Source organism: Rattus norvegicus, chromosome 10, assembly GCF_036323735.1.
Source record: "Rattus norvegicus strain BN/NHsdMcwi chromosome 10, GRCr8, whole genome shotgun sequence".
Classification (NCBI taxonomy): domain Eukaryota; kingdom Metazoa; phylum Chordata; class Mammalia; order Rodentia; family Muridae; genus Rattus; species Rattus norvegicus.
In genome coordinates, this window is record NC_086028.1 from 48109534 (window position 1) to 48134729 (window position 25196).

At 43.6% G+C, this 25196-nt stretch overlaps 1 protein-coding gene and 1 long non-coding RNA gene across 3 annotated transcripts in view; one reads left to right on the forward strand and one right to left on the reverse strand.

Annotated features, from left to right (window-relative positions):
- Positions 1 to 6173: 6173 nt before the first annotated feature.
- Positions 6174 to 15108, reverse strand: LOC102552952 (uncharacterized). Of its 2 annotated transcripts, XR_005490273.2 has the most exons (5): positions 14856 to 15086; positions 14166 to 14542; positions 10484 to 10665; positions 8382 to 8503; positions 6174 to 6593 (listed from the first exon to the last, which is right to left on the reverse strand). It is a non-coding gene; the product is annotated as an uncharacterized LOC102552952 (long non-coding RNA). The 2 variants fall into 2 exon arrangements; XR_357672.5 differs by lacking the exons at positions 6174 to 6593; positions 8382 to 8503 and having other exon boundaries at positions 10113 to 10665; positions 14856 to 15108.
- A 53-nt stretch (positions 15109 to 15161) lies between these two features.
- Cdrt4 (CMT1A duplicated region transcript 4) overlaps positions 15162 to 25196 on the forward strand; it is a 32023-nt gene continuing 21988 nt past the window's right edge. Inside the window, exon 1 of the mRNA NM_001399015.1 lies at positions 15162 to 15338. Coding sequence (NP_001385944.1) covers positions 15254 to 15338 — 85 coding nt within the window. The 5' untranslated portion in view covers positions 15162 to 15253. The remainder of the gene's footprint in view (positions 15339 to 25196) is intronic.

Sequence of the window (25196 nt, forward strand, 5' to 3'; positions counted from 1 at the left end):
TGCCCAAGAGAGGTATAGCTGGATCCTCAGGCAGTTCAATGTCCAATTTTCTGAGGAACCTCCAGACTGATTTCCAGAATGGTTTTACCAGTCTGCAACCCCACCAACAATGGAGGAGTGTTCCTCTTTCTCTGCATCCTCGCCAGCATTTGCTGTCACCTGAGTTTTTGATCTTAGCCATTCTCATTGGTGTAAGGTGAAATCTCAGGGTTGTTTTGATTTGCATTTCCCTTATGACTAAAGATGTTGAACATTTCTTTAGGTGTTTCTCAGCCATTCGGCATTCCTCAGCTGTGAATTGTTTGTTTAGCTCTGAACCCCATTTTTTAATAGGGTTATTTGTCTCCCTGCGGTCTAACTTCTTGAGTTCTTTGTATATTTTGGATATAAGGCCTCTATCTGTTGTAGGATTGGTAAAGATCTTTTCCCAATCTGTTGGTTGCCGTTTTGTCCTAACCACAGTGTCCTTTGCCTTACAGAAGCTTTGCAGTCTTATGAGATCCCATTTGTCGATTCTTGATCTTAGAGCATAAGCCATTGGTGTTTTGTTCAGGAAATTTTTTCCAGTGCCCGTGTGTTCCAGATGCTTTCCTAGTTTTTCTTCTATTAGTTTGAGTGTATCAGGTTTGATGTGGAGGTCCTTGATCCACTTGGACTTAAGCTTTGTACAGGGTGATAAGCATGGATCAATCTGCATTCTTCTACATGTTGACCTCCAGTTGAACCAGCACCATTTGCTGAAAATGCTATCTTTTTTCCATTTGATGGTTTTGGCTCCTTTGTCAAAAATCAAGTGCCCATAGGTGTGTGGGTTCATTTCTGGGTCTTCAATTCTGTTCCATTGGTCTATCTGTCTGTCTCTGTACCAATACCATGCAGTTTTTATCACTATTGCTCTGTAATACTGCTTGAGTTCAGGGATAGTGATTCCCCCTGAAGTCCTTTTATTGTTGAGGATAGCTTTAGCTATCCTGGGTTTTTTGTTATTCCAGATGAATTTGCAAATTGTTCTGTCTAACTCTTTGAAGAATTGGATTGGTATTTTGATGGGGATTGCATTGAATCTGTAGATTGCTTTTGGTAAAATGGCCATTTTTACCATATTAATCCTGCCAATCCATGAGCATGGGAGATCTTTCCATCTTCTGAGGTCTTCTTCAATTTCTTTCCTCAGTGTCTTGAAGTTCTTATTGTACAAATCTTTTACTTGCTTGGTTAAAGTCACACCGAGGTACTTTATATTATTTGGGTCTATTATGAAGGGTGTCATTTCCCTAATTTCTTTCTCGGCTTGTTTCTCTTTTGTGTAGAGGAAGGCTACTGATTTATTTGAGTTAATTTTATACCCAGCCACTTTGCTGAAGTTGTTTATCAGCTTTAGTAGTTCTCTGGTGGAACTTTTGGGATCACTTAAATATACTATCATATCATCTGCAAATAGTGATATTTTGACTTCTTCTTTTCCGATCTGTATCCCCTTGACCTCCTTTTGTTGTCTGATTGCTCTGGCTAGAACTTCAAGAACTATATTAAATAAGTAGGGAGAGAGTGGGCAGCCTTGTCTAGTCCCTGATTTTAGTGGGATTGCTTCAAGTTTCTCTCCATTTAGTTTAATGTTAGCAACTGGTTGCTGTATATGGCTTTTACTATGTTTAGGTATGGGCCTTGAATTCCTATTCTTTCCAGGACTTTTATCATGAAGGGGTGTTGAATTTTGTCAAATGCTTTCTCAGCATCTAATGAAATGATCATGTGGTTTTGTTCTTTCAGTTTGTTTATATAATGGATCACGTTGATGGTTTTCCGTATATTAAACCATCCCTGAATGCCTGGGATGAAGCCTACTTGATCATGGTGGATGATTGTTTTGATGTGCTCTTGGATTCGGTTTGCTAGAATTTTATTGAATATTTTTGCGTCGATATTCATAAGGGAAATTGGTCTGAAGTTCTCTTTCTTTGTTGGGACTTTGTGTGGTTTAGGTATAAGAGTAATTGTGGCTTCATAGAAGGAATTCAGTAGTGCTCCATCTGTTTCAATTTTGTGGAATAGTTTGGATAATATTGGTATGAGGTCTTCTATGAAGGTCTGATAGGATTCTGCACTAAACCCGTCTGGACCTGGGTTCTTTTTGGTTGGGAGACCTTTAATGACTGCTTCTCTTTCCTTAGGAGTTATGGGGTTGTTTAACTGGTTTATCTGTTCCTGATTTAACTTCAGTACCTTGTATCTGTCTAGGAAATTGTCCATTTCCTGCAGATTTTCAAGTTTTGTTGAATATAGGCTTTTATAGTAAGATCTGATGATTTTTTGAATTTCCTCTGAATCTGTAGTTATGTCTCCCTTTTCATTTCTGATTTTGTTAATTTGGAAACACTCTCTATGTCCTCTTGTTAGTCTGGCTAAGGGTTTATCTATCTTGTTGATTTTCTCAAAGAACCAACTTTTGGTTCTGTTGATTCTTTCTATGGTCCCTTCTGTTTCGACTTGGTTGATTTCAGCTCTGAGTTTGATTATTTCCTGCCTTCTACTCCTCCTGGGTGTATTTGCTTCTTTTTGTTCTAGAGCTTTTAGGTGTGCTGTCAAGCTGCTGACATATGCTCTTTCCTGTTTCTTTCTGCAGGCACTAGCGCTATGAGTTTTCCTCTTAGCACAGCTTTCATTGTGTCCCATAAGTTTGGGTATGTTGTACCTTCATTTTCATTAAATTCTAAAAAGTCTTTAATTTCTTTCTTTAATTCTTCCTTGACCAGGTTATCATTGAGTAGAGCATTGTTCAATTTCCGCGTATATGTGGGCATTCTTCCCTTATTGTTATTGAAGACCAGTTTTAGGCCGTGGTGGTCTGATAGCACGCCTGGGATTATTTCTATCTTTCTGTACCTGTTGAGGCCTGTTTTTTGACCAATTATATGGTCAATTTTGGAGAAAGTACCATGAGGAGCTGAGAAGAAGGTATATCCTTTTGCTTTAGGATAGAATGTTCTATAAATATCTGTTAAGTCCATTTGGCTCATGACTTCTCTTAGTCTGTCTACGTCTTTGTTTAATTTCTGTTTCCATGATCTGTCCATTGATGAGAGTGGGGTGTTGAAGTCTCCTCCTATTATTGTGTGAGGTGCAATGTGTGTTTTGAGCTTTAGTAAGGTTTCTTTTACGTATGTAGGTGCCCTTGTATTTGGGGCATAGATATTTAGGATTGAGAGTTCATCTTGGTGGATTTTTCCTTTGATGAATATGAAGTGTCCTTCCTTATCTTTTTTGATGAATTTTAGTTGAAAATTGATTTTATTTGATATTAGAATGGCTACTCCAGCTTGCTTCTTCTGACCATTTGCTTGGAAAGTTGTTTTCCAGCCTTTCACTCTGAGGTAGTGTCTGTCTTTGTCTCTGAGGTGTGTTTCCTGTAGGCAGCAGAATGCATGGTCCTTGTTGCGTATCCAGTTTGTTAATCTATGTCTTTTTATTGGGGAGTTGAGGCCATTGATGATGAGAGATATTAAGGAATAGTGATTATTGCTTCCTGTTATATTCATATTTGGATGTGAGGTTATGTTTGTGTGCTTTTCTTCTCTTTGTTTTGTTGCCAAGACGATTAGGTTCTTGTTTCTTCTAGGGTATAGCTTGCGTCTTTATGTTGGGCTTTGCCATTTATTATCCTTTGTAGTGCTGGATTTGTAGAAAGATATTGTGTAAATTTGGTTTTGTCATGGAATATCTTGGTTTCTCCATCTATGTTGAGAGTTTTGCAGGATACAGTAACCTGGGCTGGCATTTGTGTTCTCTTAGGGTCCGTATGACATCTGTCCAGGCTTCTGGCTTTCATAGTTTCTGGCAAAAAGTCTGGTGTAATTCTGATAGGTCTGCCTTTATATGTTACTTGACCTTTTTCCCTTACTGCTTTTAATATTCTTTCTTTATTTTGTGCGTTTGGTGTTTTGACTATCATGTGACGGGAGGTGTTTCTCTTCTGGTCCAATCTATTTGGAGTTCTGTAGGCTTCTTGTATGCCTATGGGTATCTCTTTTTTTAGGTTAGGGAAGTTTTCTTCTATCATTCTGTTGAAGATATTTACTGGTCCTTTGAGCTGGGAGTCTTCACTCTCTTCTATACCTATTATCCTTAGGTTTGATCTTCTCATTGAGTCCTGGATTTCCTGTATGTTTTGGACCAGTAGCTTTTTCCGATTTACATTATCTTTGACAGTTGAGTCAATGATTTCTATGGAATCTTCTGCTCCTGAGATCCTCTCTTTCATCTCTTGTATTCTGTTGGTGAAGCTCGTATCTACAGCTCCTTGTCTCTTCTTTTGGTTTTCTATGTCCAGGGTTGTTTCCATGTGTTCTTTCTTGATTGCTTCTATTTCCATTTTTAATTCCTTCAACTGTTTGATTGTGTTTTCCTGGAATTCTTTCAGGGATTTTTGTGACTCCTCTCTATGGGCTTCTACTTGTTTATTTATGATTTCCTGGAATTCTTTCAGGGATTTTTGCACTTCCTCTCTGTAGGCTTCTACTTGTTCTCTAAGGGAGTTCTTCACGTCTTTCTTGAAGTCCTCCATCATCATGATCAAATATGATTTTGAAACTAGATCTTGGTTTTCTGGTGTGTTTGGATATTCCGTGTTTGCTTTGGTGGGAGAATTGGGCTCCGATGATGCCATGTAGTCTTGGTTTCTGTTGCTTGGGTTCCTGCGCTTGCCTCTCGCCATCAGATTATCTCTAGGGTTACTTTGTTCTGCTATTTCTGACAGTGGCTAGACTGTCCTATAAGCCTGTGTGTCAGGAGTGCTGTAGACCTGTTTTCCTGTTTTCTTTCAGCCAGTTATGGGGACAGAGTGTTCTGCTTTCGGGCGTGTAGTTTTTCCTATCTACAGGCCTTCAGCTGTTCCTGTGGGCCTGTGTCTGGTGTTCACCAGGCAGGTCACTTGCAGCAGAAAAGTTGGTCTTACCTGTGGTTCCGAGGCTCAAGTTTGCTCGTGGGGTGCTGCCTACGAGCTCTCTGTGGCGGCAGCAACCAGGAAGCTCTGCGCTGCCGTTTCCGGGAGCCTTATTGCACCAGGGTTCCAGATGGCGTTTGGTGTTTTCCTCTGGCGTCAGAGATGTGTGCAGAGTGCAGTCTCTTCTGGTTTCCCAGGCGTGTCTGCCTCTCTGTAGGTTTAGGTCTCTCTCCCACAGGATTTGGGTGCAGAGAACTATTTATCCAGTCTGTCCCTTCAGGTTCTGGCGGTGTCTCAGGCGCAGGGGTCCTGCCGCTCCTGGGCCCTCCCCCACGGGATCCCAGAGGCCGTATACAGTTTCCTCTTGGGCCAGGGATGTGGGCAGGGGTGGGCAGTGTTGGTGGTCTCTTCCGCTCTGCAGCCTCAGGAGTGCCCACCTGACCAGGTGGTGAGGTCTCTCTTCCACGGTGTTTGGGAGCAGAGAGCTGCTGCGGGCCGGGATCTGAGGGTTTGGGACTCCCAGCTTTATCATTTTGACAAAACTCTTTTTTTTTTTTCCGGAGCCGGGGACCGAACCCAGGGCCTTGCGCGTGCTAGGCAAGCGCTCTACCACTGAGCTAAATCCCCAACCCCGACAAAACTCTTTCTTAAGGGTTATATAGTAAAGTGAGTATATATGTATGCATGATGTATGTAGAAAGAAAACGTGTGTGTTCACATTTTCTGTTGATTGACTCCCAAAGTTGATTCCACATTGTAACTCTTGTGTGCATAGTGCTTCAGTGAACATGGAAGAGCAGCTACCCCTTCAACATGACAATTTCAATTCCTTTGATTGGCTTTATATCCAGGAGTGAGATTTCTGGGTCATATGGTGGTTTGGTTTTGAGTTTTTGGAGGAAGCTCATTGTCTCCCCAAATGACTGCTCTAATGTACATTTTCATCAGTAGTTTACAAGGCCCTTTTCACAATCTTTTGTCCACTACCGTTTGCTTGTTTGATACTTGTAGCTGTAAAATTATAAAAAATAAAAGGCTATCTTTTGTCCCCAATATTTCTGGTAGACATCGTCATCTCAGTCAGCAAAGCGTCTTGCCCACTCTGCTCCATCCCACATCACACTGCCAGAAGCACTCAGCCCAACTCCGTGGTGGGTCAGTGTCTCTAGCCACCCCACACTCTCTTAAACTTAAATTGCTACATGAAAGGACACACAACACAATAACCTCTGACCCAATTGATAAGATATAATTGCCCACCTAAACATACAAAGCCCTATACACATCCATCCCTTAAGAATATTCCTAACCACCTGTAAATACACAGAGTGGAATCTTAACGTCAGCCTCCATGTTCTCTCTGTGGCTTCCTTCCCATCTCTTCCATTCCAGTTTCTTCCTCTTCCCTCAAACTTTTCTCCTGCCCATCCTTCCTTCTCATCCAATGACAGGCCTCGCTCTATCCTGTACCCGCCCTCACTTGTATGACATCCTACAGATACAAGCCATTGCAGCAGTGGGAAGGGTTCTCTCTCTGGGATTTAATTCTTCTTTCCTCACTAGAGATGTTAAGTATCTTCCATGTCTTTGCTGGCCATTTGTTTTGGTTTGTTTGTTTGCTGGTTTTCTCTTCAGATCCCTTGGTGCATTCTCACTGCAAAAAGTAATAAGTAGGTGAGTTGATGGACAATTCAGTTCTTCAGATTTTTGTACAAGCAACACAATTATCAACAAAAGCAAAAAAGAAATTAAACCAAAGTGAACAAAAGCTCAAAAGCTTCCCAGACTGTGCCTAAGCTAGGGAACTGTTCCTGCTGCGAACTGTGGAAATCTGTGTTTGTAACTCCACCCAGGGCATTTGGATGAACATTTCATGGAACTGGGAAGATAGAATTATGACAATGGAAGGAGGGACTGAGAGACACCGATGGGAGTCTAAGGTATGAGGTCCTAGGAGCTGTTTCCTTTGAGGATGTACACTTTTTAGACTGGATGACCTGTGACTGCACAGCCACTTTCTGAGTTTGGGGAGGAGAGAACCAACTTGGTCTTTCTTGAAACTGTGTGCAAGTGACTGTGAGTCTGTCCGGGTGTTTTCCTGTGCATTCCCCACTGTCTGCAGACACACCAGGGAAAACATTCTCTCACTTCCTGGACTCTTCCAGCCTCCTTGCTCTGTGTCTTTCTTTAGACTGTCCTGGGAGTGGAAGCTTATAGTAACTTGCCAATGGAAAATGGAATTAATTAGCGAAGAGACTGTCTTGCAAAATAAATGATGTAATGTGTTCCGAAGATAAAAGGATGGCCTATGTGATTGTCTGTGATTCTGGGTAACGACACTGCAGTGTTCTTTCTGGAGCTAAGAACTAAGGACTGAGTGGGGAGACTCTGGGCTGGCTCTATCAGGACAGCTTGAAGCTGGGGTGCATACCCAAGAGAAGTAACGGGGCCAATGAGAAAGTGTGCATGCCTGGGTGGTGCTCTGCTGTTCTCTTATAGCTTAGTCACCTTTATGATTTGTCAACAGTCTTCTGTGCTCCCAGGACCTTAGTTATTCAAAGAAGGACATGAGAAGAGAAATAAGCAAGCAGCAGTCTGTAAATCTACCAACCATCTCTCTATCCAGATAGCTGCATGCCTAACCAGCTTTAAAAAAGGTTTATGTGTGTGTGTGTGTGTGTGTGTGTGTATGTGTGTATATACGTGTGTGTGTGTGTGTGTGTGTGTGTGTGTGTGTGTGTGCATGTGTGCAACTATCTGAAGAGGCCAGAAGAGGACATTGATCCCTTAGATTGGGAGTTACAGATAATGTAAGATGCCCAGTGTGGATGCTAGGAACCAAACTTGGGTCCTCTGGAAAAGCAGTAAGTGTTAACTGCTGAGCCATCTCTCCAGTCCCAGTAGCTAGCTTAAACAATTTTTTTTTTCCGGAACTGGGGACCGAACCCAGGGCCTTGCGCTTGCTAGGCAAGCGCTCTACCACTGAGCTAAATCCCCAACCCTTAAACAATTTTTAAGTTAGTATGAAATATGTTTTTGTTTGTTGTTTTATTTTTGAGACAGAATCTATGTAGCCCTGGCTATCCTGAAACTGGCTCTGTAGTCCTGAAACTAGGCTGGCCTCAAAGTCACAGAAACCCACCTACCTCTGCTGGGATTAAAGGCATGTGCCGCCACTTCCCAGTGCAAGATAACCAGTTTTAGTATGACTGTATATGTTTACCACTGCCCTTGCTCCTGTCCCTCCCCTCAACTACCCTTCCCCTTTCTCCTTCCTGTCTCTTGCTGGTCCCCTTCCTCACCCCTGAGCTTTCCCCCTTCTACTTTCAAGTTACATACATGAATATGTATATACAATATATATAATATATTATATTATAATCTGTATAATATATTATAATATATAATAACATATAATATATATACTATTCACATATATCACCTATGAGAGAAAACGTAATATTTTGCATCTTTCATTATCTTCATTTCTGATTCCTTCTCTTTAATCTTCTTTCCCCCACGTGGTCTCCTTCTACCTTTATCTCTCTCACACACCTGAGAGATCTGAGAGAGAGAGAGAGAGAAAACAATGTCATATTTTATATTTGTATTTTATATTTGAGTCTGGCTTACAGTGAGCTCCTGTTTACTCATTTTCCTACAAGTGACATAACTTCCACAGTCACCAGCTGATGACCTAATTAGCTATTATTGACTACTTACCAGTGATGTCTTTCATTTATTCTCTTCTGTTTTAAATTTGCCATGTATTAGAACACAGCCCAGTAGATTTCCTGAAAAGCCTCATTGAGATAAAATTCTTATACCATATAACTTTCCAGTAGAACACTTACATTTCACTCTTTACATTTCTACATATCGTACAGCCATCATCACAAACAATTTTAGGATATTTGTGTCATCCCAACATGCACCCCATATCCTTTAGCCATCATTTTCCGGCCTTCCTGCCTCCCCTAAGCTTTACACGTGTCTACATTGAACATTTCATATAAGTGGAATCCTAGGCTTTTGGGGGGTGGGGGAACTGACTTTCACCTAGCCTAATGTTTGTAAGATTTATCTACACGGTAGATAGTAGGACACCAATCCTGCCTTCCCAAAATAATGTGCTGGCAAAGTGTGTAGATTCTGGAGCCAGACTGCCTGCATTCAAATCCAGGTCTGTGCACATGCCCCGTTGTCTGAGCTGGAGCAAACTAGTTTGCCATCTTGGATTCAGTCTCCTCACTAGAAAACAGAGATAAGAAATCTATAGCTTATTTCCAGGGTGCCCGTGAGAGGCAAATAAAAGCTGTAAAATGCTTGGATTGCTGCCAACCTGACAGAGCTGCAGTAAGGCTGACCCTGGCGGACTTAATTGTTTGAAGAGCCGTGAACCCTAAAGCCACATGAGTGACAGTGGTAACATTGTAAGCTCATTGGAGGACTATGGTGACAAGCCATGGAGCACAGCAGGGACCTCATTTCTGCACGACAGAGAGGGTTTTATTTATTTGATTGCAACTAGAGCCTAGGTCCACTATTGACTTTTGTAATACCACTGTCCTCTCTCCAAGACACTTTAGGCAGATTGAAACCTCTACCATTTCCTAGCGACTCAAACCACTTTGCTTGGGGTATTTATGCCATTGCTTTAGGCTCTGTGCTACATGTGGGAAATGACCTTTGATCTAGAACATATAGGTTGAGGCAGAATGCGTCAGTCAGGAAAGGAGAGGGGCAGCAGAGGGTTTCATATTTGCTGACTTACTTCAGAGTGTGCACACTTACCAGCTGCCTGGTGTCACTTTTCAGGGGCTTCCTTCTTGAGGTTAGTTTTTTCACAATGAGCACGCTGTGTAAAGCCTGCCTCCGTCTCTGGTGGTCCTCCATTTCCTCCCCATTAGTTACGGTAAGCATCTGTTTGCATTCTAAGAGCTCTCTTGCACATTTTAAATGCACATTTTAAAGCAAATTTCAACACTTAAATGTCTACATGTTACCTTTCCTTTCACAAGGCAAATATTTTGGACTTTCCCCCCACCCCCAGTGACAAGAATGGGAAACTGAACGTCTTGGGCTAGGCAAGGGTTTTACCATGGAAACATTTTCAGTCCTGAAAAAACGTTCCTACTATAAAAGAAAGCACACATATAAGCTAAAAACAAAGTTCAAATTCACATGATTTTATTTATATTGCCATGTTAATTCCAGGGTTTTCTCCAAGGAACACAAATAAATGTAAGAGGCCAATACAATGACTCCATAGACAGCCTAGCCTCCAGGGTTACCATGCTTCGTCGACTTCCTTCCCTTGTAATCTGCTTTATTTTTCTGTAGTCTTTGGGGCTGTAGTATGTTAAAGTCCATGGCATTTTTCTCTCTCGCATACAGCTTTGCCTTATTAGATTAAAGAGGCATAGAATCTCATCATGGAAGCATGTCATATTTCAATTACCTTCCTCTTGGTCAGCATGGATATTTCCAGAATCTTGACATTGTCTTGCCACACTACACAGTAGCTTCAGTTTACATGGTTACCTTAGTTTGAGGTGTCTGTTTTCTTGATGTTGATGGTCTGGTGGAATCGGTCTCTCTTACCGATGCCTCTTACTGCAGCATAGATTTCCATAATTGGTTTCTGTGCATCCTCATAGTTAAGTGGTTCTGTTCCTGTCTTTACATTGGAAAATGTTTACACACCAACTGAAGACTGGGAGGCTCTGGAGATAGAAAAAGAGCACTGTGCTGCCTCAGGGGATATTAGGCTCACTTGTGAATGGCAGAGTCTGGCTCTCATGGAAATAGTCATCTGCCAATGGTCCAGCCAGAGACTGACCCTCTGTATGGTATATGGTACAAATGACACCAGTTTTGGCCACTGGGCCTACATTCCATCAGTGAGAAAGGAAAAGACAACATAAGATACCCTCGACCCCTGCCTTTAGGAACCTTCCGGAGAGCTGCTTTTCATTTATATCTTTACACTAGATCTTAGTTGTAGGTGTAGGGAGTGGTTCTGATACTCTGATCAGGAATCTGCAAGTGAACCCTGAAGATCCTGTTCCCCAATTGGTTCTTGATCAATTAATAGAGATGCTAGCAGCCAATGACCTAGGAGGAATAGGTGGGACTTCCATCCCCAACCAGGCAGGCAGCAGATGAAGGGAAGAGAAAAAGACTTTGCCATGGTTCTGAGGGAGAAGGAGCCACCAGCCATGTGAGATCTAGGGTGGAGTGGCCATTGACTGCTTCCCCTACTGGGTGGGGTAGCAGGTGGGATATTAAAAACATAAAGCTGAGGGCAGATTTAGGGGGCTGAACAAGGAGATGGTAACCAGGCAACCAAGTAAAGGGCAGAATTAGAGGTGTTGAGGATCTGAGGGAACCCGGGTGGGGTGGGTAGCATGGTCCACCCAGAGCTTAAAGTGGGGTAGCAAAAACTACATGCTTCATGTAGGGATAATGCACTGTGTGTCCTTCTTAGTCTGCCTAAGGCACCCTCTGATTAGATAAAATAAAAAGCTAATGGCCTATAAAGCAAAGGCTTTATAGAGGTAGTAGAAATGGGTTAAAATGAGTTACAAGCTGGGTGGGAACAAGCCTAGCTTAAGACCCAAGCATTCATTTATTAATAAATAAGCGTCTGTGTCATAATTCGGGAACTGGGGGTGGGGTGGGGCACCAACAGTTACTCTTAGTTTTAAGCCAGCTGCCGAGGTCTGTCTGGGTGTTGTCTTTATTTCAGGTAGCTCTTGAACTCAGCTGTAACCAGCTCCCTGCTCCTAAATGTTAGGTGCTCAACACTTAATGGTATTCCCAAGAAAAGGCTGGGAAACAGTTGTGGGATTTATGTACCATAACCAAACAATGAAGGGGGAAATCTATAGGAAAAATTGTATTTTTTTACATCTTCCAAATTTTGTATAAAGTCTTGCGACAGCTGTGGACCTCCATGAGGATGCTGGGAATTGAACCCTGGTCCTCTGCAAGAACAACAATCACCCCTAACCACTAAGATATCAATCCAACCCTCATTTAAAGCTTTGAAAATGTGTCTAGGTTTGTTCTATTGTTTATACCATGTGAGGTTTTGATTGTGTTTAGTTTAAAGGTGCTAACTAAAGCCTTTTGTGTGCAACTTCAAAAGTGTTTGTTGAGTAGATCATGAATCAACTCAATTTCTACTCAAGTAAGAATTGTTTGTTGAATAGATAATGAATAAATGACCCATGACCAAACATTCACAAATATCCACACTGCCCAACAGTGTGAGAGCAGTTAGTCTTCTACCGTGCCCAACTTGCAAGTTTAACTATCACTGAGTATTGGAAAAAGCAGTGCCAGGCAGGCTGAACGCTGCAGATCGTGTTTGGGAACAAGAAGGGTTTTGGATTTGGGGTTTCTGACTTGGGAGTATTTGTGTACATAATGAGATTTTGGGAATGAGTCTAAGCACAAAGTCTGTGAATGTCCATACACATTGTATAAGGACAGCCTAAAGATAATTTTGTACATCTGCATTTTGACCGTAACTTTTCACATGAGGCCATGTGTCAAATTCTCTACTTGTAACATGTCTTCTCTCAAAAAGTTTCAGATTTGGGAGCATTTCAAACTTTGGGGTAGGAATGGTCCACCTGTCTTAGTCATTGTTCTATTGCTGCAAAGAGACACTATTTCCAAGGCAACTCTTATAAAAGAAATCGTTTAATTGGGAGCTTGCTAATAGTTTTGAAGGTTTAGTTCATTATCATCATGGCAGGGAGCTTGAAGAAATCCACCAGAGCATTCAGAGAGGGGAGGTGGGAGGGTGAGGGTAAGGGGGGGAGGGGAAGGGATAGGGACTAGGCTTGGTGAGAGCCCACTCCCAGTGACACACTTCCTCCAACAAAGCCACACCCACCCCAACAAAACCACACCTCCTAATAGTGCTGCTCCCTATGAGCCTAAGGAGGCCATTTTTATTTTAACCACCACAAATGAATGCAAACCCATTCAAACCTCTAGATGCCAGCTTACAGGGACAGAAGGATTTGTGAAAAGGTCCATGAGGGTATAATCAATAACCCTAGCATGTTATTGCTATAGAAGAAACTTCCATAAACATAAGGAAACAAAGGGATGGGGGGGGGACACCTGTACAACTAGATTTGATGATGTGTCCACCTTTGATATACTTAGCCAGAGGCATAGGGCCTCGGAGGGAACCACACCAAGACTGAATACTGCGAGTTAATATGCCACATCCTAGAAGTTTAACTATGAGTTAAACTTCTGATCTAATCCTTTTTTTTCTGTGATATGTTTCTGCTTTCATATATAACTTGAGTTTGGAGGCCAGAGAGATATATCTGATGCCCTTTGGCCAATGAATTGTACAGATTTGGAACATCTCCAGAAGGTGTTCCCTTGCCATGGTTTGCACTCCACAGTTTGCACTTCGATTCTCTGACTATCAAGCTATGTCCTCTAGGATTCACACACTGGAAACTGGATTCTCAAAGCCGTGTGTCAGTGGTGTTTGGAGGTGGATTCTTTGTGGGGTGATTGGGGTATGGGGATCTGCTTTTGTGAGTGGATTAGTGCACATGTGGATTAATGGATTAAAGGGCCATCAAGCAGGTATGCACTGTGAACTGTCCTCATCACTGCCTTCCTACTCAGCTTGACCCTTTCTCAGATTCAATAGAAGCATGTGGTGAGGCCACATACACAGCATCTGACTTGTGAGGAATTTGCTGCCCACAGAGGAAGGAAAAATGCATCTCCCTGGGGCCAGCCGACAAAGGCCGGGCAAGCCCTGTGGGAGGTAAACAACTCAGGCTATAGATTTTCTTTCCTCGGTTTGCAGTCTTGCCAGGAGTAACATAGACATGGACCAGATGACTGTCATGGCCTCCTAAAGTATGTACATGGGCAGGTGTCTCTACAGCCTATCCAGTGGTCTGTCTGTCCTAGGCCTGGGCCACCTCACACAGTCGGTATCTATACAGATCTAGACCAGACACATGCAACCGAGTGTCCTTTACTCTGCAGGAGGCTAATGGATAGGGGATTTGGAAGTTTTGGGGAATCCTATGAGTTACCTCCCCATCTGTTACACTTCCAACCCAATCTGTCCTAGACACAGGGATGCCCACCATCTTCCCTAGCTTTGCTAGCTCAACACAAATCCCCCCTCCCCCAACATCTGAGCCTCCCTGCACCCCTCCACACCTACCTTTTCATATGATCCTTCCCTTGTCGGAACATCCTTCCCCAAGGCGAAAAGGAAGGAGCTGGTTAGAAACACTGAGCGAAGACACATGAGGCCTGAAAAAATGGAGCTCAGTGAATCCGTGGCGTAGCTGATTCAGGCAGGAGCTGCCAAAAGAGAAGGCATGGAAGAGGGACTGGAATCTAGAGGGAGGTAAGGATCCGGGCAGGTAAACCAAACAACAATGAAAGCTCTCTATGGGCTTTTAGTTGGAGAAACCAGCAATACAAAATGCTGATGGTTCTGAGGAAGGCCAGGTACATGCTTTGATGGCAGATCAAGTGCTTGTTTGAGTCTTTGAAGGGCAGCTTCAGATCCCTTCTGGACGAGTTGAGGGTAGCCTGAGAGCAGAGGAAAAGGTGAAAAAGAATGGTTCCATTGAGAAACATTTGGTAGAATTATGACTAGGTTTAGAGGAGTAAATGCAGAGAGGTCCGGTCTGTCTCCTAAGTGCTGTCCAATGTCTCTGAAGATGGAAATTCTCTCTCTAGTTTCTCCCAAAGTACCTTGCTAATGCACCCAACTCTTTGTTTCCACTCCAGGTCAGTGAGCCAGACTATGGTGTGGGGTGGGTGGGGAGAGGACCTGGCCACATGCACCATTATTGGTTTTCTAGTTGATCCTGGCACAGTGGATGCGAACTCCTGGACTTACTTGTCTTTAGAGCTGGTCAGGTCTGGTTCAGAGTGATTGCTTGTTGGAAGTGAGAGTCAAGCCTGTATCTTCTTCATTCTCTGAGTCTGAGCATCCTAAATCAGGTCATTTATACAGAGTGCCTGGCCTGGGGCTCCCTGTCTAGGGCAGGGATAGTTGTCCTAACATTCACTTTTAATGACTGTCTGCAGCCCGTGGGAGCCCTGAGGAGAAGAGGAAAGGTAGAAGATTTAGGCAGGGAAACCTGACAGCTGCTGATGTCACAATGCTTCTGCTCACCACAGGTGCCTGGCTACTGGACCACCTCAGGGCAGCGGCAAGACCATGGCTGACTGCAACAGACAGAGAACAACAGGGGATCTGGGATCCATAGTTCAGGGGACTGCAGGATATCAAGAATGATCTCTGGGACAGAAAGCAGCACCTCTGGGTCAGGAAGCAGCCAAGATATCCAGAGGATAAGGAACCCCAGGAACTACTCAGGTACCATGGACATGGCCTCTCCTCCCAAGCCAGACACTTGTGTTGATAAAGAGGGAGGGCTAGGCAGGAAGTCAAAGACACATACCCAAACTCTAGGGGTCATGCCCTTTTCAGGACAGTTCTTCTACTTGGTTAAAGGGGTTCAAGATCGCAGCACTCCTTACTGTTTCCAGCTCACAGTGAACACCACCTATCCCCCGAGACTCTACCCAGCACACACTTCCTGTTTAAGGTCTGCTCCTGTGCATTGGTGTTTCGCCTGCATGTCTGCGTAAGGGTGTCAGATCCCCTGGAATGGGAGTCGTAGACAGTTGTGAACTGTCATGGGGATGCTGAGAATTGAACCCAGGTTCTCTGGAAGAACAGCCAGTGCTCTTAATCACTGAGTCACCTCTCCGGCCTGAGGCTTATAGTTTATAACAACGGCTAAATGAGAGCCAGGTGTGGTGGTGCACACCTCTGATGGCAGCATCTGGAGTCAGATGCAGCTGATCTCTCAGGCTGAAGTCAGTCTGATCTATAGGGAATTCTAGGCCAGTCAGGGCTACATAACAGACTTTGCATCAAAAACAAAATGTCCAAGCTACGGTCAAGGTTATCAATGGCATGTGGCCATAAGTATAAACCAAGCCAAACCACACAAAAACATATATGTAAGTATGTATGTGGCCTGTGGAGGGTAGGAGGTGAGGGCTTTTATCATTTAAAAAATATTAATTTTTCTACTCATTTTAAAGTTTTTGGTTAAAATACAAAGAAATGTGTTTATAATAGTGCATTATACTTTACTGTTCTTTGGAAGGGCATATACGATGATGTCCCACAGATGCATGACTAAGTCTTAACAAAATGTAGAACCCCCAAAATGTCCAACCAGGCCTGGTTCATGTCTTTGTTACTAAGTATCTATAAGGTTAGACATGGTGATGTACATCCATATACCCTATACTGTGGAGGCTGAGGCAGGAGGAGTGCCATGAATTTGAGGTCTGCCTTAGCAACACCGTGAGTTCAAGGCCAGCCAGAGTTACACAGTAAGACCTTGAGGCTGGTCTGAGCTACATAGAAGGGAATCCTTTCTAATCCCCTATCTCCAATCCCAAAGATAAAGACTCTATAGAAAACAAAACAAAACAAAACAAAACCAAACCAAGAGCCGGCTACTCATCCAAAAGAGTTTCTTCAAAGGAATAATTAATCCTGAAGTCGCTTAGTTGGGAATGATTTAGAGAGAGGATTAAAAAATAGCAGTAAACAGTGGTTTTTAATATCGAGAAGCTAAATGATCAATAAGGCACTTTAATTTGTAGATTGGGATAGGGAAAGATGAAGGGAAAGACTCCCATTCTTTCACAAAGGAGACCTGAACTTGGATTACGTTAAGGCAGAATTTTGTACCCTACTTCAGGGTAGTGTTTATAGGGGCCCAGAACCTCAGAGTCCCCCAAAGCCATGTCTCCAGGTTGACAGTTTCTGTTTGTGTTCACTTGAGCTGAACTGAGTTAGTGTGAGGAGATTGGGAGTGTTGCTGGCCAAGAGTTTGAGAAGCTGGAGCTCTGAGTTCTAGAAGTCAGAGCTCGGAGTTCACATTCAGATGCTGCAGCTTGTCTGGGAGATTCTTCTGACTGGCTTGGTGTAGGCAAGCCCCGCGGTCTCCCTTCTTTTTTCTTGCTTGGGGATGCTAAACTGGGACACCATCCAAGGGCTTACACCCTGGGTGAGTGCTAAGCCTCCTGTTCTAGGACCTGTGCTGGGTGTGAAGATGTCTTTCTTCTGAGATACAGAATAATCAGCAGGCCCTGTGAGGTTTTCCCCTCCACAAGTGCAGATCTGAGATCTACATTTCCTTCTTGTGCTGTCAGCATCTGGGTTTGTGGTCTTAGTGGATGGCCCCTGAAATTCCTGCCTCATCTTCTCCTGGCAAATGGATTAGTGTGTGTGTGTGTGTGTGTGTGTGTGTGTGTGTGTGTGTGTGTGTGTGAATATGGGAGTTCTCTGCTTGTCTGTATGTGTACATGTGTCTAGTGTGTATTGGGGTCTGTCCATATATATTTCTGTATCTGTATCTGTGTGTACATTGCGTGTTTCTAGGCGTGTGTATCAAGCTGTTGATGTGTATGGTGGTTTCCCTATGTGTGTCCATTGTGCTTTTAAAAATAATTCTGGAGACCACATGCTAGGCAAGTGCTCTCCCAGTAAGCTGGAACCTTGGCTCTTTTACCTTCTGTTGGCCATAGTCCCACTAAGTTGGGCAGGAACACTTAAACTTAGTAGTTCCCTTAGCCTTGAATTTGCAATCCTCCTGCCTCAGCCTCCTGACCTATACCTGGGATGAAATGTTGGTTCCTTTCGGCATTTTCCAAGGCCCTCAGTGGCCACGCTGTTTAAGTAGTAGTGTGCTAGCAGCTGGGCCCTGAGCATGGACAGCTGGCACAGAACCTTGCTTGATGAATCTTTGACAAAGCTAGCAGGTGGTATAGCCATCCATTAGTGGGTTTTGGACAGAGAACAGGGGAAAGCTTGGAGTCAAGAGAATGTTTTAGAGAAGATGTCTGAGTGGAAAGGAGGATTAAAGGAGAGGGATGGAAATGTTATTGAGAAAACCAGAGGGGAGGGGGCTGGGAGAAGATGAGGATCCTGGGTCAAGAGTGCAGGGAAAGGACACAGAAAGTGGATGCTGGTAGTTCCTCCTCTGCCTAGGACCCGTTCCTCAGCCATAATTGGCTAATACCGTAAGCTACAGGGCTGCCACTCAGGATAACTCCCATGATCCCAATAGCACAAGAAGGGACAGAAACTGCTTAGAAAAGCAGCCAGTACTTTAGGAGTCTGGTAGCACAGAACACACAGCCAGCCTCTGCTTTTGAAAGGCTAAAGATCTACTTGGGACACAGACAGATTACCCTCTGTACGCTTGCTTGGTCTGAGACCTTCAGTCCCCAACCCACAAATTCCACCTCTACTCTATCCCTATCCCCACACTCCCTGGGCATGCCACTAGAAAAGAATGAGAAGGGTGAGGACAGTGCCTTGGCCTAAGGTCACACAGCTGGTCAGTGCTAGAATCAGGACTTGAACCCAGCACCGTCTGACACCAGTGTTCTAGCAGAGAGCATGTATACCATGGCTGGACATCCTGTGATTTGCTTGACCCCCGACTCTGGTATGCTTAAGCTTTGAACATCACTTGACCTCTTTTTCTTCCAACTGTTTCACTTGCCCATTGGCCAATCAGGCCAGCCAGCTTTGCAACTGAGCTTCCACTACTACCCCAGCTGGACAGACACTTGTCTTTCTGATGCTTTCCTGCTGTAGCTATCCTCAGACTGCTTGCATATCCCCCATGGCAGAACAGTTTAGGAAGGGAGGCAGGACACAGGCGCAAGTGGTGAAGGTGGAATGGGCCACATGGTCTCTGATGTTCTCTAGTTGCTTCCTCCATGGTGACCTCCCCAACACCATTGACCACATCCCGTCAGAAACCATGTGGCCCGGTCCACCTTGAGCACTTAGAGGGCGGGGCCATTGTGGAATGTTCTGGAAAGTCACTCAGCAGGGAGAAAAGCAGGGCAGAGTTCCAGCCAGTGCCTGGCTGAAGCCAGACTACAGGAATGCAGAGCCGGCCAGGCCTGTGCTTGCAAAATATTTGCCGACTTCGATTCAGTTTACATTGTTGATTTCTAAAATAAATGCTTTACCTTTGTAATTGTAAAATTTTGGGGAACATGGAAAAGAATGACTATGTTTGAGGTTTAGAAATGTACTTTGGGCCTGGAGGCCCTTCCATGACAGTGGCGCCATCTGAGTTGGCGCAGGTGCCTGTGGTCCACCTGAAATCTTTGTAGTCACACCCACAAAGAGCTGTCCCTTAACCTGGATCTTCTTTGTTGGTGGCCACTCCTGATCTCCTCCCTACTCCATTCCAGAACCTCTGCTTGATGCTAATGAGGCCATGCTAATGAGGTCATGCTAATGAGGCTATGCTAATGAGGCTAGCTAACAATACTAACCCCCACCACCAACCCTGGAACCCTGCTCTCAAGCTCTACCCTGGTTCGAGGGTCCTACATAACAGTGGCTTTTCTACATAGTCTTCCATTTCTCTCCTGTTAACAATTTTTGTTCTCTTCTCTTCCACTCCCAGTCTTTCATCTTTCTCTGCCACCCTTGTCAGTTTAAAAGAAAAACATTTTAAATTCAATATATGGGCCAGCAAGATGGCTTAGTAGGCCAAAGCACTTGCTGCTAAGCGTGATGATTTGAGTTTGATCTCTGGGACCCACGAGACAGAAGGGGGAGAATTCACTCCCAAAGTTCAGTGACCTCCCCACGGCTTACCTTCTGTGCCTGAGTCGGGGTTAATCTGTCTCTTAAAGTCTAGAAGAATGAAACAGAAATCCAGACTGAGACAGGAATTTGACACATTGCTTTCCTGTTACTGTTTCAGTGATGCAACTGCATTTCTTGACACTGTGACATCTTTGTGGTACCCTTAGAGCTGGTGACTTCTGGGTTCTCTCTAACGTGACCTTTGTCTGTTTTGCTTATTATGACAGCCTCATAGCAGACTTTAAAAGCCAGGCACAAATTTACTCACCCCACCCCCCAGTCATCTTTTCTACCCTCAGTCTTTGCCATGGCCATAAAAATTCTAAGACAGTTTGCCAATTTCTCCATAAAGGAAACCAATGCAAGCATGATTTTGGTTGGTGTTGCACTGAATCTATGGGCCACGTGCAGGCAAATTGACATTGTTTTTTTGTTACGGTTATGTTTTTACAACAATTATGACACATCTCTCTATTGAGATATTAATTTTCATCTTGTTTTTTTTTTCAGTTAATTTTACCCTAGTTTTTGAATGTCATACTATCATCGAGTGTCTTTCTAGAATTTTTTGGGTTGGTGTTGGTGGCGGAAAAGGGCACAAGCAAGCATTTTAGGCATGTCGGCTTTGTGTCTGCCAACCTTGCCAAACTCACTAATTCTGTTTGTAGATTATTTTGTGTTTCTACCTAGGCAGTCACAGCACGCCCATTCAAAGCCCCACGTTAGAATCAGACCAACTTGGATCTGAATTTTAATCTTGTCATTTACCAAAGGTACCATCAGGGGGAGTGACTTGCTTTCTTCTAAAGCCCATTTCTCTGTTCACAAAATGTGTTGTGTAGTGAAGTCTAATGAGAAGACGGCACAGGGCCTCACCCATGTTTGCATTTTCTCGTTCATCGTCTTTGTGCCCTCAGCTACCTTTGGCTCTGGTTTATGCCCTCTTGTATTCTATCCACTTTCTGCATAGATGGCCCATCAGCGGCCTCAGTAGATTCCTTGTCCTTGAATTTCTTGACAGATCGATGGCCTTTGGCATCTGTCCCTTTGTGCACCATTTTTGCTTGACTTTATGAGATGACAGGCCTGACTCTCCCCCTGCCTCCCTGGTGGACCCCATTCAGTCCTTCCTCATGCTTCTCCTCACCTCTCATGCCTAAAACCCATTCATTTACGACCCCTCTACCACACTCGTTTTATGGAAACAAGAGATAAGAGAATCTTTGTTTTCTGTCAAGTTTATATATCTAAAACATGACCACTAACCCAAGACCCCAGGTTCACGTAAAGCAGCTGCTCACCAGAGGTTGCTGCCCAGATATTCCACGATGTTCAGTGTGTGACTTAGCATCCTGTCTTTGAACTGGCTTTTCCTTTTCTGATACTTATTCCATCATCTAAGTCAGAGACCTGAGACCCTCTCAGACCCCTCACTACTTCCTCCCCTTCCTGGTTAAAGGTGACCACACTTTGTCTCCATCCTTCTCTTAGACTCTTTCCCCTGTTGGGAAGTAGCTTTTCAGTGACTAGGCAAGGCCCTTCTACCTTTGCCAAGGTCTCTGTTATGCTGAAGTTAAGATTGCATTGCTGATATGCAATATCTGATATGCAGGATATCTGATATTCAACCTCTGTGAAAGGGTTGTTTGACCACCCAAAGGGGTCATGACCCACAGGTTGAAAACTGCTGGCCTAAAACATTCACACTCAAGAATTCTTCCACAGATGCTGTGAAAACTACTTTCTAAATCTTGGGGATTCATCCTAAGAGGAATTTACCTCTCATTCTCAAACTCAAGTGACTTGGGACTCCGGGTACCTTCCGTTTTGTGGCTCTGTGATCTCTTAGGGACTTTGGATTCCTTTGCTTCTAACCCATGAATGGAGAAAGAAACACAGTGATGGTTAAAGATTTTAATGAGACCAGTTTGCAAATAAGGAGGACTCAGACACAAAAGTTGTATCTAGTCAAAAGGAAAAGAGGAGGGGGTGGGGATGTTCTGGGAACCAGCTCTTAACTTCCTTGCAGGGTACTGGGTGGAATTTGGGAGGTAGATGCTAATACTCTTGATGGATAGACAGCTATAGGTCTCTGCTACAAAACTTCTAAAGAGAGCTGACAATGCTAGTCCCTACTTAAATTCATTCAATAACCTCTACAATGTCTACAAGACACAGACAGAATTCTTGAGTGTGAATGTTTTAGGTCAGCAGTTTTCAACCCGTGGGTCGTGACCCCTTTGGGTGGTCAAACAACCTTTTCACAGAGGTTGAATATCAGATATCCTGCATATCAGATATTTACATTATGATTCATTATAGTTATGAAGTAGCAACAAAGATAATTTTATTTTATGGTTGGGGGTCACCACGACATGGGAAATTGGGTTAAAGGGTTGCAGCATTAGGAAGGTTGAGATCCACTGTTCTAGGAAGAAAAGCAAAACAACACAAAAACCCCAGCAATGTAAGACCCTTCCTGGTTGGCTTTAGTTGTTCACAACCCACATTCTCATGCAGCCCTCCCTGTAGCTCAGACGCATCATGTTCCTCGTGCCGGCATCGCTTTCGAAGTCACTGCTTTGTTCTTCAAATTTCCCTCGTTTCTTCATCTCAGTCGTGCCTGCACATCATTCAACAGTGAACAGGGTGCTTGTTCCTTCCTGGTGCTGCCTCCTCACATCATTGGAACAAATGGCACCCTGACATTGGGGACTACACTTAGCTATCTTATGGTGTTCCAACAGCACTGGTTTTCACCCAGGGAACTTGTTAGAGATGCAAATCCTTTTTATTTTTAAATTAAAGATCTACTTATTCATTATGTATACATCATTTTTGCCTGCATGTACACCTGCAGGCCAGAAGAGGGCATCAGATCTCATTACAGATGGTTGTGAGCCACCATGTGGTTGCTGGGATTTGAACTCAGGACCTCTGGAAGAGCAGCCAGTGCTCTTAACCGCTGAGCCATCTCTCTAGCCTGAAGGAGTGGGTTTTGTGGTATGGTGGGATGAGGTTTATCAAGAGTTGAGCTGAGCAGGGAAGGTCCGAGGTATGCGGAACACATCTGAGATGCATTGAAGGGGGGATAAATGAATGGGCGGGCCTGAAGTTGAAAGATGATGTAGACTTACAACGGGATACCAAAGCAGCTAGGGCAGTAGTTCTCAACCTGTGGGTCCACACCCCTGGGAAGGGTGTCAAATGATCCCCTTTCAGGGCTTGCCTGAGACCATTGGAAAACACAGATAGGTATTTACATTATGATTCCTAACACTAGCAAAATTACAGCAATGAAGTAGCAATGAAAATAACTTTACCATTGAGGGTCAGCTCAAGGTAAGGGACTGTATGAAGGGTCGGAGCCTTAGGAAGGTTGGGACCACTTAGGGGGAGCTTGCTGCAAGCCAAAATGAATCCCACCCACTTTATCACTTAGGGTGATGAGCAGCTTCCTGCCTTCCTGTCAATATAAAACTCAAGAAATCACCACTAAAGGTTGACCAGACAGAGGTGGAAAATACCTCAAACTGTGTGAAGAGTTTCCAGTGACTTCACAGTTTGGCACAACTGTTCTGGGTCCTAGAGCATCTAGACACTCACTCCTCTGACCTCCCTGGACAGACCATTATGCATTTTCATTTAGGAAGCACTTAAGTTAGTACACAAAGTGAGGGTTTCGTTATGACATTTAAATTTTTTAATTAAAACATAACTGTATCGCTTCTCTCCTTCCCTTTCTACTCTGCAATTGCTCCCATGTTCCCTCAGACTTGACCCTCACATGTCCTATCCCTTCAACCTCCCAAATCTCCCCCCACTTCCTATCAAATGGATGCCCTCTTTTACTTTATTATGTTACACACACACACACACACACACACACACACACACACACACACACAGTGTATATATGTATTTACACACTACAGTGCGCTGAGTCCTGAGTGTTGCTTGTGTGTACACGATTTCAGGGCCGACCACTTGATATTGGAAAATCAATTAGGATTTTTAGTTTTATGAAGTTCTACTTTTCAATTGTTGGCCTTAAGTCTTGGGCAAATGGTGTCTACTCAGGAAGGCCTTTCATACACCTCCATGTGTAGGTTACTGCTCATGTTTTCTTCTGGCGGTTTTTAGAACCTTGGGTTTGAAGTCTTTGATCGACTCGGAGTTGATTTCTGTGCCTCGTGATAGTTACGGGTCTGATTTCATTCTTCTGCAAGTGAACGCTGTTTCCCCGGCACCGTTTGTTGAAGATGCCGCCTTTTCTCCGATGTGTGGTTTTTGCGTCTTTGCCAACTGTCGGATGGCTGCAGTTGTGTGTGCTTGTGTTTGGGTATTCTGTTTTGTTCCATTTGTGTACACGCCTGTTTTTGTGTCAGTACCGCTCCGTTTTACTACTGCAGATCCATCATATACCTTAACAATCTAGAACGACAATTCCTTCGATGTCCTCTGCTTGCTCAGAATTGTCTTGACCATCTGGGGCATTTTCTGGTTTCACATATGTTTAAGGATTTTTCTTTTCTCTTTCTGTGAAGAATGCATGAGGATTTTGACTGAGGTTGCACTGAATCTATGAATTGTTGTTTTTGGTAGGATAATCATTTCTATAGAACTAAGTCTACCAATCCATGATCATGGTAGTCCTTCTATGTTCTAAGCATCTTTCCATCCCTTCCAGGAATCTGAAGTTTTCATTGAAGGGGTGTTTCATCTCCTTGGTTAGGTTTATCCAATATATTTGTCTTTTGGCAGAATGCCTTTGAATCTGTAAATGAATCATGTCTATGGTCTTCTCTCTTAGTGTGCTCTCTGTTAACATATAGACAGGCTACTGAGTTTTCTGCAGCTGTTTTTTCTTAGGGTCACTGCATAGTCCTGGCTATCCTGGAGCTGGCTCTGTTCGTTAGGCTGGAGTCAAACTCAAAAGAGGACCGCCTTCCTCTGCCTCCTAAGTGTTGGGATTAAAGATGTGTACCATTGTGCCTGGTTAGCTACTGACTTTTCTAAGTTGATTTTTTATTCTGCCATCCTACTGAAATTAGTAATTGTTTCCGGAAATTTCCTGCTGGAATTTTTGGGATCTCTCATGCATATATTGTCATACCACTGCAAGTAGGAATGATTTGACTCTTATTTGTATCCCTTTAGTTTCCTTCTCATGCCTCATTGCTGCAGTTGGTGGTTTGGAAAGGAGTAGTGATAGTAGGCAGCTCTGATTCCCAATCTTAATAGAACTGTTTTCATTTTTTTCTCCATATATTATGATGTCTGCTACGGGCTTGTTATATAAAGCCTTTATATGATGAGGTATGTTCCCATAAGCCCCACTCTCTCCAGGACTTTTAACATGAAAGCATGCTGGATTTTGTCAAAGGTTTGGTGTGTCTATTAAGATGATCGTGTGCTTTTTATAGGTGACACCACACTTGACTCTTATTTATCTCCCTTTTCTGCCTTCCCGGTCCTCTATCTTTCTGCAAACACTCCTGCCTCCCTTCCACCTGCAATCCATTCCTG